The sequence below is a fragment of the Myotis davidii genome, unplaced genomic scaffold (genome assembly GCF_000327345.1).
Source record: "Myotis davidii unplaced genomic scaffold, ASM32734v1 scaffold575, whole genome shotgun sequence".
NCBI lineage: Eukaryota > Metazoa > Chordata > Mammalia > Chiroptera > Vespertilionidae > Myotis > Myotis davidii.
Genome location: NW_006290306.1, coordinates 1567812 through 1579848, shown reverse-complemented (window position 1 = coordinate 1579848; position 12037 = coordinate 1567812). Strand labels below are relative to the sequence as shown.

The window sequence follows — 12037 nt, the reverse complement described above, 5'->3', positions numbered from 1 at the left end:
GTGTTGTATGCAGGAGGCAGCCAATGAATGATTTTCTCTCATCACTGATGTTACTATCTCTCTCTCCCTCTCCCTCGCTCTCTGAAACAAATAAAAATATTTTTTAAAATATCTATAATAAAGACCTCATAAAGATTTGACAATTTAAGGGATAGTGCTCCAAATGTCAAGGCTTGTTTGAGGAACAAATTTGTTTTCTATTTTTTTTTAAATATATTTTATTGATTTTTTACAGAGAGGAAGGGAGAGGGATAGAGAGTTAAAAACATCGATGTGAGAGAAACATTGATCAGCTGCCTCCTGCACACTCCCCACTGGGGATGTGCCTACAACCAAGGTACATGCCCTTGACTGGAATCGAACCCGGGACCTTTCAGTCCGCAGGCTGACACTCTATCTACTGAGCCAAATCGGTTAGGGTTGTTTTCTATTTTTTAATTGTGTCTTCTCTTTATAGAATTGAGATAAAGACACTTACCTGCAAATGTTACTTCTACTGCTTCTGGTTTGTTTCTGCAAAACAAAAATTCTTTAGTTAAGATAACTGTATTGCTGCTTGCCTTCAAGGGGACTTGCAAAGGCTCCTGAGTTTTATTTAAGATCAGACCACTCTGATGCAATCTTATGCTTACTGCTGATCTGAATACACAATTCATTTTTTCATGCACCTGAAACTTTCTTTGGGTTTACTTAAGGTAAGAGGTGGAGGATAAAAAAAGGGAAGCAGGACAGATGTAGCTTTTGTTTCCCAGCCGATGTGGAATCTCTGTTGTGGTTGGTGCTCAGAGCTATTGTGGTTCAGCTCTGAATTCCTTAAGACCCTGATATACATGTTTATATTTATGAACCACAAGATGCCATCTTTTGGTCAGTGCCTCCCCTCAGGACAGTAGTGATGGAGGTAGTACATTCAGCAGAAAAACTGCTAAATAGAATATAGAATGCTTTTAATTTATTTAAAGTAAAAGGATGATTTCAGGCCATAAAGCAAAACAGAAAGTTCTATTCCATTTCAAAGCCAATATATAAGTCTTCCTGCACATCTCCCTCTCCCTTTGTATCACCAAAGTACTCACAGCTCTTCTTCATGAAGCCACCTTTGACTGGTTCTACCCTAGTTTTGTTTTGTAATTGCAGTGCTATACTTCCATAGAAAGTGTAGCACAAAACAACATTGTGAAACCACTGAGAACAGTCAGACACTTGTTTTCCAACTGTAGCTTTTTCACCAGGACCATATTTTCAGACAGATTATTATCCATAGTGTGTATTTTCTGATCTACCCATCTATAAAATGAAAGAACACACGTGATCCTACCTACCTCATAGAACTGCTAAAGATAAAACAAGAGAACAGACACGAAAGAACCTGTCACGGAAGGCAGGCAGCCTCATAAGCCTAATACTCTCTGTGCACTTTCCAGCTTAGTCTGGTACATGGACTTCTATTTGATAAATGCTATTGAGCTATTACCTAGAAAGCATGACATATATCCTGGCTATAAACAATAATAGTCAATTAACCCCCAGTGAAAAGCTACTCTACATGCTCTCCCCACTTCTCAAAGCCCGATGGTAGGAAACAAATGAAAACTGTTTACCAGGTGGCTACCACTAACTCAAATGATTCTACTTTGTTTTATGGGCCAGTAGATAAGATAGACACATTTTCACATTTATTCTTGCCTAACTTGCTCAGGATTTCATGCTCCCTCACCTGTAAAAGGAACCAAGACTGAGTTGCCCTCCAGGGTTGCTGGGAAATAATGGGATATATAATGTGGTTTATGGCTCAACTATTTAAAAAAGCTGCTGTAGAGGCTCAAAAATACCTTTCAAGGAAACTGGCTTCTATTGAGTATATGTTAGCTCTGTTGAAAAATCAAAGCCATCCATATTGGAAAAACATGTTGGTATCTCTAAGAATGGAAGCATCAAGTGGATTTATGAAAAAGCAATGAGTTCAGAATATGATGAAAAGAATGAGATGAACATTTAAATTGCTTCTGATCTTTCATTTGAAACTAGAGCCAAGAACAAAGTCAATGAATGGCCAACAACCATTCCTTATCTCTAGAAAAGAAGAGCAAAGAAGAAAGAAGTGCATTTTAATCTGTGGTCCATTAGAATGAGATGTTAAGAGGCTGCACAAACAGGAGGAAGCACTGAAGCATATTTTCCTGGAGAAGGCTGGCTGTGCCAGAAAGGGTGGAGGGTTTATAAAAGTCGACATTGCATCATGTAGTAAGTAGGTGGTGGTGGTGGTTTTCTTTTTTAACCTTTAAGTTTTAACTCAGCCAATGAAAGATTGAGTTCCTCACTCTCCCACTTCATTAACAGACTGAGAAGAATCAACTAGAAATAAATCACCTTAGGGTTCAAAAGAAACATTTTGACTCTGAAATTTTACATTTCTCTAGTCTGTAGAGTTCCCTGAGCACAGATCCTTAGGAGAGAAGTCGCTAAGATCTGTTCTAAGTGGTTTCTGCCTGACTTGAGAATATTTGTCAAATCATTGCCATTAATATTTTAGTTTACTATTTATGGCTGCACAAAAGGTTGCAGAGGAGAGACAGGCTGCAGAGAGCACTAGGCCAAAGGAGTCTGCCAGAGAAGTCATCTGGGAGTTAGAGGTCCGAGAACTGTCCAACAAGGAGACCGTACTGAGTATGAAATATCCCATAATAAGATCTATCTCAATTCCAAGACCAGGTGTTTGTTGTTTACTCCTGTGGCTTAAAAATATCATGGAGCAGAGGGGTGTAATATTGGTCTGCATCTTGGTCCACTTAACCTTAATAGGCCAAATAGAAAAACGGTTATTTTCGGTTCTACCATCTGCTAAGTTTCATACAGTGAGGGTGAGTTTAATCACAGAAAAACCAAGTTCTTCAGAGCTGACGGTTCAATGCAAGTTCTATCACCTACTGGCTATGTAACCACAAGCAATGTTACTCTAATATTGCTGAGTCTCAAGTTCCTTTTCTAGAAAATGGAGATTAAAACACCCACCTCACAAGGCTGTTGTGAAGACTAATTGAGATGATCCGGCAGAGCAAAGTTTTGTAATCAGTGTCTTATGACTAAGTTAAAGCTATGCTGAGATAATGATCCCCACAGCCCTTAGGGCAGTCCAGTGGCAGGACCTTGAGGCTAGGGCCATTTACCCAAATGTACCAATCTATGTGTGACATATCATAAATAAGGTCAGGAATCACCAGTGCTGGGTGCACCTGCACAATGCTTAGAATATATGTCTGCTCCCCATAACTCTCAAGAGCAGTATTCCCCACTGTAAATGGGAACTTCTGTCAAAGTGCACATTTGAAATCAAATGAAGCCATATTACAGCTTATAGCAAAGTGCCTGGTTCACAGAAGGTGACCAATTAACAAGTTTTTCTTCTAGGTGATGTCAGAGGAGACCAGACTTTGAAGCCACACTGGGAAAGGTTTTGGAATTGTAATTCCAAGAATCAGCAATGGATCAGCAATACAAGCCAGCTGAAGAAGTCCTCAGGGTTACTGACTGGACAGCACAAGACACTAAAACATAGTATATTCATTCAAGAACTGTATTATCCAATCCTCTTTTTCTATTAAGAATTTTGGAGTTTTTTACTCCCAAATATATCCAATTCCCTTTGGGCACTTAAGTCTCTCTTCTAGTTATCCCTTTCCATAAATTGAAGGCATTATTGAATTCTGCTCACTATCTTACTATAAAGATAGTAAAGATCTGCTAAAGCCGTATCTCAAAATACGGAGAAGAGGATCTAAAAGCCAATTCACACCAAGTCAGAAGAGCAGTAAACTCTTAAAGAAAGTAAGAACCATGCTAGCTGGCTTTATCTACTTCAAGAAAACATTTACCAAACTGACAATATGTATGTGAGGAAGCCCAGTGGGGGTGGGGAAAGATCACTAAAATGACAGACTCTGCCCTGAAGGAGTCATCAGTTGGTGGAGTGTAGCTCTGGGGCTTCATGCCCAGAGCAGTCCCAAGGAGGCCAGAGGACAGGCAACAGCGTATAACTATAATGACCCGTAAAAAGACCAACCAGATCTTTTTAGCAAATCAGCCACTACATACAATGTCCTAATTCCAAGTCATTTCAAACCAGTTTATCTCTGAGGACATATGCAGTATAGCTGGGAATGAGAACAAGGTATCAGCAAGATTTAATTTATTCCTTTCTTTTTCAAATATCTCTTCCCACAGTTCTCACCCACACCAATTGGCAATGCTTGCTTACTGAGCTTCACTCCCCCTCACAGAACCACAGCTCCCCACAATATGCACAGCTGTGGCAAGGAGCCAGAATGCACTTAAAATCAACAGCAATTTGCATCAGACAGCATTTTCTCAATCTTGGACTCCAGACTCTAGCTAAGTTGACAGCTTAGCTTTTGAGGCTGAAAAAGTTCTTGGTGTGTACAGAGTAACAAAAGAATTTAATTAACTTGACAGATTACTTCTATTTCAATTGGGGGGTCTGGGTAAGAATTCCTAACTGAAAAGGCAATGCTGTTGACAAGACCTTGCACATGAGGTTATTTGCAATGTTGAGTATAGCTTTTTAATCAGTCACTTTCTCTTAGTTTGTAGGCTATTGGGAAGACAACTTACCAATAATCATCATTTTGTGAGGATATACGAATCATTCCAATAAGCCATTCTCCCAGGAGTGTGGTAGGGAAAGATAAAAAGCAATTTGTTTGGAATGAATCTTGGGCTTTGTCGGAAATGTCTCCAAATTAAAATGTTATCATGACCAAATGTATTCTTAAACAGCATAGATGATAGGACTGCTTTACCCAATGAGTGACTACCAAAGGAAATTTAGCTTTTTAGTAAGATGTCACAGGCAAGAAGACCCAATAGGATGATCTGAGGTGCATCATGTAAAAAAAGACCAACCTCAAAAGGAAAGTTACTGCCAGTGTTCTGAATTATATGCCACAGAACTGTTTCAAGGCTATCTCATGCTTACATTTTCAGTAGCTGGAAGAGTGCTTGCTGTCCATGAGAATATTCTGTGAGAATGGAAATGTTACACATCTGTGCTGTTCAAACACCACAGCTTCTAGCCACATGGGCAAACTGAGCACTAGAACTGTGACTAGTGTGAGGAGCTTAACTTTATTTCACTTTAATTCTTATTTAAACTTAACTAGCCACACACAGCTACTGGCTACCATATAGGATTATCACAGAGTTGGAAGATTCACTCTGGAGAGGGTTGATCTGAACTATAATCTCCCCAAATGGTTTCTTCTGAGAAGAGTAAAGGAGGGTGGAGCTGACCTCTCTAGCAGGTTTCCGCACAGGCAAACCCTTTCAAAACTCCAGGGTTTCTCCTCCAAGCTACTCCTTTTCCTTAATTTATTTCTCTGATCTTCAACCCAACACATTTCACCCCTTAGCTGCCTCTGCCATTAGGCTCTCTCAGAAAGGCCCCCCTTTTCTGTCCTGCTGGTGCTGAGCACTGGTAGGATCCCATACATGTTTACGATGATCACACTCGTTAACCTTTGCTGGAAGGTCTACCCTAGGCATGTGCCTTAATGAATACTCAACTACTTCACTGTTGCCTCACCTTACCTGTATGCCTGGAAATTCACACCAGGGTGTTACATGTGCAATCACAGGAAAGTCCTACTTCCTAAACGGGCTATCATGGTCTCTTTTCAAAGATTTTCAAAGTGCTTTTCAGCAGAATGTTTTGAGCCCACTTATTTAAAGTCACGTCTCTAAGGGAAGATGGGCCAGAATAAAAGCCAAACCTTATTGCCCTGCCCCAATATCCAACACTGCTACAACATGTACTTTGTAAGAAATGCCCTAGAAGTTATAACTTATGCCTTCCAGACTTGAGTGACTACTTTTAAGTCCTCTAAAATGGTTAGTCGATCCTTTTAAGAGTAATTTTCTAAAAAGAATAGAGCTGAAGTTCTGAATAATGGGCTATATTTTGGAACCACAAGTTATTAGTACACAAATAGATATGAACAGACTCCCACAGGACAAGGCATGCTTCTACTTGAAAATGTACCAACTTATAACCAACCACCTAGGACTCATTTCTTTACTAGTCTGGACTTGAGAATGCACTTAGGATCAGCTGTGAAAATGCAGAAGTTAATTAACTTCCTCTTGTGTGCTACACTGCTCTAAAAGTAGAGAGCAATCACCCAAAATAAGTCTGAGCTGATTCGCTTCAACATTTAAAATGTAAAGGGCCTGGTAAGTGGAGGCTTAAGACAAGAAGCAAGTTAGCCTAAAATATAAGCAACTGCAGCCCCTGGCAGGAAACAAAGCTGCCGTTCACTGTATGCATTACTTCAAGGAAAGCGGTTCTTGGTTTTACAGATCAAAATCGGTGGCCTTATAGAAGATATAGGAGACACAATATGTTCAATTTCAGCAGTGGGTTAGAAGTATCTGTCTTTTAATGCCTCCAAGCCACAGGTTCCTATGACTACTTACAATTTCCCTTCCGCCAATCCTCTCCCATCTATGGATCGCCAAGCACCAAGTTTCCTTATTACCAGTTCCGTCCTCACCAGAAACAGTTTGCACTTATTTCCTCAACTGTGCAACCAAAATGTGAAGCCCCGTCCTCACAGATGGGGAAATGGGCAACGGGACTAACCACAGGGCACCACAAATTAGAAGCTAAAATTCCCCGCCTCATGTTTTTTAAAAGCAAAGCAGCTTTGGCGGAGGAGGCTGTCTTCCACTGAGTCTTATGTTTGACGGGGAAGGCTGCCTTGGAAATGTGTCCCAAGCCCACGTTTAAAAAGGCCGGCCGATGGTCGAAAAGGTTACCTAGGACCTTCACACACCGGGCGCTTTCAAGTGTGTACCTGGGCCAGAATTACCACAGAAGAAATCACAGATCAGGGAGCTGGAATAAGAACGTAAGAGATAACCAGATAAAGCCTCATGGGTGGGGGAAAAGAGAGCCTAAGAAGAGAGATAAGGAAGGGGTGTGGATGGGGAGACTATTAGCTTTGCTTGAGAAATATGAAACAGAATGGCCAGTGTCTCTCACAGTAGGGTTCTGGGAAGGGGAACTAGAGAGGTGGCGTTTTTTTCAGGCAGCGAGACTGGGTCTGCTTTCAGGCTCCCCTCCTGCTCCTTTAGACGAGGAGCTGGGGTGGGGTGCGAGAAGGCTGAACGACCTGGGCCTGCCTCTCCTGCCCTCCCTCCAGCTCTGGGAATTCCTGCAAACTCCTGGAACCCAATCCGTAGGGGCTGTCTTAGGTTCCTAACAATGACGGGGAATACGGAGAGGAGAGGTCCCACGCTTGCCACAGAGGGCAGTGGCATCCTCCGGTGAGAGTTCCGGCCCCGGCTGCCCTCACGTCCCACAGGTCGCCTGCCCTTTAGCACGCGCACTCCTGTCCACTCACCGCTTCCGCATCCTCCCCGGAGCCGCTCCCCACGCACCTCTGCCCCTCACCCCTCCGCACCCAATCGCCTCCCACGTCTGCTCCGCCGGGCCAGTGCCCACACCCGGCCAGGTCCCCCATCTCTCTCCTCCCCACGTCTCGGGGGCTGAACGCTGGGGATCAGCAGGGGTCAACTCTGCCTCCCCCGCCACCCTCCGTCCCCGGGCGCGCGCTCACCCGGCGGCCGCGTTCTCGAACTTGAGCGCGAGCGTCTCCTCGATGATGCGGTTGTTCACCTCCAGCAGGATCATGGCGGCGGCTGCCCCGGGCAGGGGAAGGAGAAACAAGGGCGGGTGAGGATGGGTAAGGGAAGGAAGGACAGAGGGAGCGGCCCTGCTGCCCCCTGAGGAGGGGTCTGGGTGGGGTAGGAGGTGAGGGAAGAAGGGGAAAGGGATCGGGGTAGGGGAAGGGGAAGATGCACGCACTGACGGTGGAGACACCCACCCACCCACCGGACCGACCTTGAAATGAAATAAGTCAGACAGAGAAATACCCACCGGGTCGCGCCCCGCCCCTGTCGAGCTCCGGTCTCGCTGTGGTCCCCAGGGCGGCCTCACTGTCCAGCCCCTCCCTCCCGCCCGCTCGTTCCAGAGGTCCAGCTCCATCTTTCCGCTCCTGTCACTTCAGAGAACTCGCAAGTAGCGCGCCCTTGTCATCTACCAACCGGCTTCTTTGCTCTCAGCATGTTTTTTTTGTCGACGTGTTCCTTCCTCATGCCACACGAATGACTGTCCAATGGCACACATTTCTCCAACACTGTTTAGTGGGCCCCTGCTCTGGGCTGGGGGTGCGGTGGTGAACGAGATAGGCAAGGTCCTGCCCTAGTGGAGCTATAGTCTGGTAGAGCGAACAGACAATAAACGCCCAATTATATAACTAGAAGTTGCTTAAAGGGCAAGGAAGGACAGGAATGCGAAGTCATCTAGGTGAAAAGGCACCTGGGATGGGCCTCCTTGGGTTCCTGAGCCTGGGGAGCTGCCTCCGGTCCGCCAGCGGGGTTATCTTTGCCGCCCCTCACCCCCCAGGACCTCGGCCACTCGTACCTTCTCATCTACGCGCGGAATCTGAACTCATACAGGCAGTCGTCCGGTTAAATTGGACTCCACAGTAGGTCGTTTCGTGGTTACGTGGCCATCTCCCATTTATTTATATATAAAAAAAAGTTCCGTCATTTAAACATATTTACATATGTGCTTTATGTTTTTTATTATTTACCACAAGTAAAGGTCAGGAATTATCTTTCTTTTACATTTTTTTTACTGTTTTACTTGATTACTATTGTGTATGTCCTCCATGTGAGTGCCCTAGGTGCTTATGTAGGTGGGAGAATTGCGTTATGTCGCGCATTAGGAACGGATCTCCGAAGTAACCTGAGGACCTACTGTATTTGTGCTTCATCTGCACCTTCTGCCTGTGTGTCTCCTCCAGGGAGAATTTAACAAACTTAGTTGATTTATTCTCTGCTAAATGCTCTTGGGCAGAAGGGGGGATTAGGATCCAAAAAATGAACAATAACAACAACAACAACAAAACACAACCCTAGCACCTGTCCTCAAGGCCCATACAGCCCTTTAAAACAGATTTCCTTACTTACCAGCCATGGGTAAACTTCAAGACATTGTCAGTCCCCCCAAATTATGTGTTAATGTTTTGACATTAATGTTCTTTTTGTGTTTTTAAAATATATTTTATTGATTTTTTACAGAGAGGAAGGGAGAGAGATAGAGGATCAGAAACATCGATGAGAGAGAAACATCGACCAGCTGCCTCCTGCACACCTCCTACTGGAGATGTGCCCGCAACCCAGGTACATGCCCTTGACCGGAATCGAACCTGGGACCTTTCAGTCCGCAGGCTGACGCTCTATCCACTGAGCCAAACCAGTTTCGGCGACATTAATGTTTTTAAATAATGTATATTTAATTTCCAAAATCTTCCCCCCCCCCAACTGGCCCCTCCCTGTATTATTTGATCCTTGTTTTATGGACAGGAATATCTTCTATCTTTCTGAGCATAGTATATGTTTGATGGATAGTAATGTCTTCTCTTTGAGGACATTATAATATACTAGGGGCCCAGTGCCTGGATTCGTGCACCTTGAAAGGAACTGTGGACTGTGAGGTTGTGGTGGGCACAGGGGTGGGTGTTGGCCCATCCTCCACACCCCCGACGACCCCTCCTGCCACAGCACCCAGCCCCTATCTGCTGGCAGCCCCACTCCTGCCGCCGCCGCTGCTCCCACACGCTGATGGCACCAGCCCCACACGCACCCGCTGACAGCGCAGAACCATTGGGGCCAGCGCCATCAGTGGGTGTGAGCAGCGGCTGCTGCCCTGATCACCCCTCAGGAGGTGGAGAAGCCCTGAGGGGCAATTGGAGCCAGAAGCCGCTGCTCACACCCACTGATGGCACTGAGTGATTGGGGCCAGCACCAGGCGCCTGCAGCAGGTGCGAGCAGGGCTGGTGCCAGCAGCAGGTGTGAGTACCTGCAGGACCGCAATGTGCAAGAGCAAAGAATTTTCGGTAACCACCAGAGGCTCGCCCCGATGACAGTGACTGGCACCCTGCCTTGGTCTGCCCCCCCCCCCCCCCCCTGCTCCACTATCTGGCCGTGGCCGACGCCCACCATGTTCCGTGCACGCCCCCTAGTGGTCAGTGCATGCCATAGCGACTGGTTGTTCCGCCATTTGGCCTATTTGCATATTAGCCTTTTATTATACAGGATATGTTTTTAGTTATTCTCCTTTCTGCTTTGATCTGTTTCTTTGGGTCCATCTTTATGCTAATTTGTTATGTTATTAGCCATCCTCAAAAGACTGGCAACACTAGCAATCTGTTCATATTTAAGGACAAGGAGGCTGTAAAATGATTGGGTGGAGGCTGAGTGTTACTCAAAAGGGACTAGCATTGGCTTCATTGGGAGCTTTTTGGAAATGCAGAATCTCAGGTCCCATTATAAACTACAGCTTTTGGAATCTGCATCTCGACAAGATCACAGTGCACATTACGTTGTGAGAAGCACTGAATTGATGGGGTTCACTATAAGATGCACCAATGATGTGCCAGATTTCATTGGGAGCCCACAAATATCAACATTGGGATATCTTTTCTCCAAAGGAGAATCATCCAGTTGTATTTAGGGTTTACAAGCTTGGCTGTGAGTATTCCCAGAGTGTATGAGAACAGGGAAGAATGTTTTGAGTCCCAGCTGACTTCCACTTAATGCCATTATCAGCCCTGTGCCTATCCACTGCTTTCCACTGAGCTAGAGTCTATAGCAAATGGACCTCTGGTGGAGGAGATGAAGGAAGATGTGTAAGTGAGATAGGCTGGGTGGGAAAAGGGATAGTTTACTTGACTGCTTGGGCATCTCGAACACATTTTCAATCATTGTCTTCATTTCGCTTTTGGTTTATTTAAACTAATGACAAATAGAACAAATAAATATCTTTGTACTCACTACCCAGCTTCTTTGTACAGGTGTGAAGTTTCTTTAGAGTATGATCTTAGGAATGTAACTGTGGGCTACAGACATCTTCAACTTTGCTAGATGATGCCAAAATGCTCTCCAAAGTAGTTGTACCAATTTATGCTTCCATGAGCAATGTATGGAGGGTATTATTACTCCCTGCCCTTGCTAGTACTTGGTATTGTTAGCCTTTGAAAAGAATGGATATGAAAATATATTTGATTGTTCTTTCTTTTCTTTTTTTAAAAATATATTTTATTGATTTTTTTACAGAGAGGAAGGGAGAGGGATAGAGAGTTAGAAACATCGATGAGAGAGAAACATCAATCAGCTGCCTCCTGCACACCCCCCACTGGGGATGTGCCCACAGCCAAGGTACATGCCCTTGACCAGACTCGAACCCGGAACCCTTCAGTCCGCAGGCCAGCGCTCTATCCACTGAGCCAAACTGGTCAGGGCTCTTTTTTTTTTTTTTTTTTAGAGAAGTTATTTGAGTTTATTTGAGCCAAACTGATGACAGAGCAAGATCTCAAATGTTCCCTGATTGTTATTAAAATAAGAATTATCCCAGCAGATAGAGAGGAATGAATGAAGACTCAGGGGCCAGATAGCATGACATCTTGCAGAAAGTGAAAGATCAGTAAATTGTGGCGTGCACTTGGAAGGGGGAAGTGCCGAGAGATGGATGGCTGGAAACAATAATGGCTAACGTTTATTGAGGTTGATGATTTATTCTGGGCTAGATGGTACATATAGTAGCCTTACATGTACCATCTCACCGAATCCCTGTGAAACTCTTAGAACAGTGGTTCTCAACCTTCCTAATGTCGCGACCCTTTCATACAGTTCCTCATGTTGTGGTGACCCCCAATTTCATTGTTCCAAATTGAACATAATTAAAGCATAGTGATTAATCACAAAAACAACATGTAATTATATATGTGTTTTCCGATGGTCTTAGGCGACCCCTGTGAAAGGGTCGTTCGACCCCCAAAGGGGTCGCGACCCACAGGTTGAGAACCACTGTCTTAGAAGAAGGTACTACTACTACTACTACTACTACTACTTCATTTTGTAGATGAGGAAACTGACACTCTATTTAAAAATAACG

At 44.4% G+C, this 12037-nt stretch overlaps 1 protein-coding gene across 1 annotated transcript in view; it reads right to left on the bottom strand.

Moving 5' to 3' along the window:
- ARPC2 (actin related protein 2/3 complex subunit 2) overlaps positions 1–7916 on the bottom strand; it is a 28359-nt gene extending 20443 nt beyond the window's left edge. Inside the window, exons 1-2 of the mRNA XM_006763322.2 lie at positions 7635–7916; positions 479–513 (exon numbers count right to left, since the gene is read on the bottom strand). Of these exons, the coding sequence (XP_006763385.1) occupies positions 479–513; positions 7635–7708 (109 nt within the window). The 5' untranslated portion in view covers positions 7709–7916. The remainder of the gene's footprint in view (positions 1–478; positions 514–7634) is intronic.
- Positions 7917–12037: the final 4121 nt, after the last annotated feature.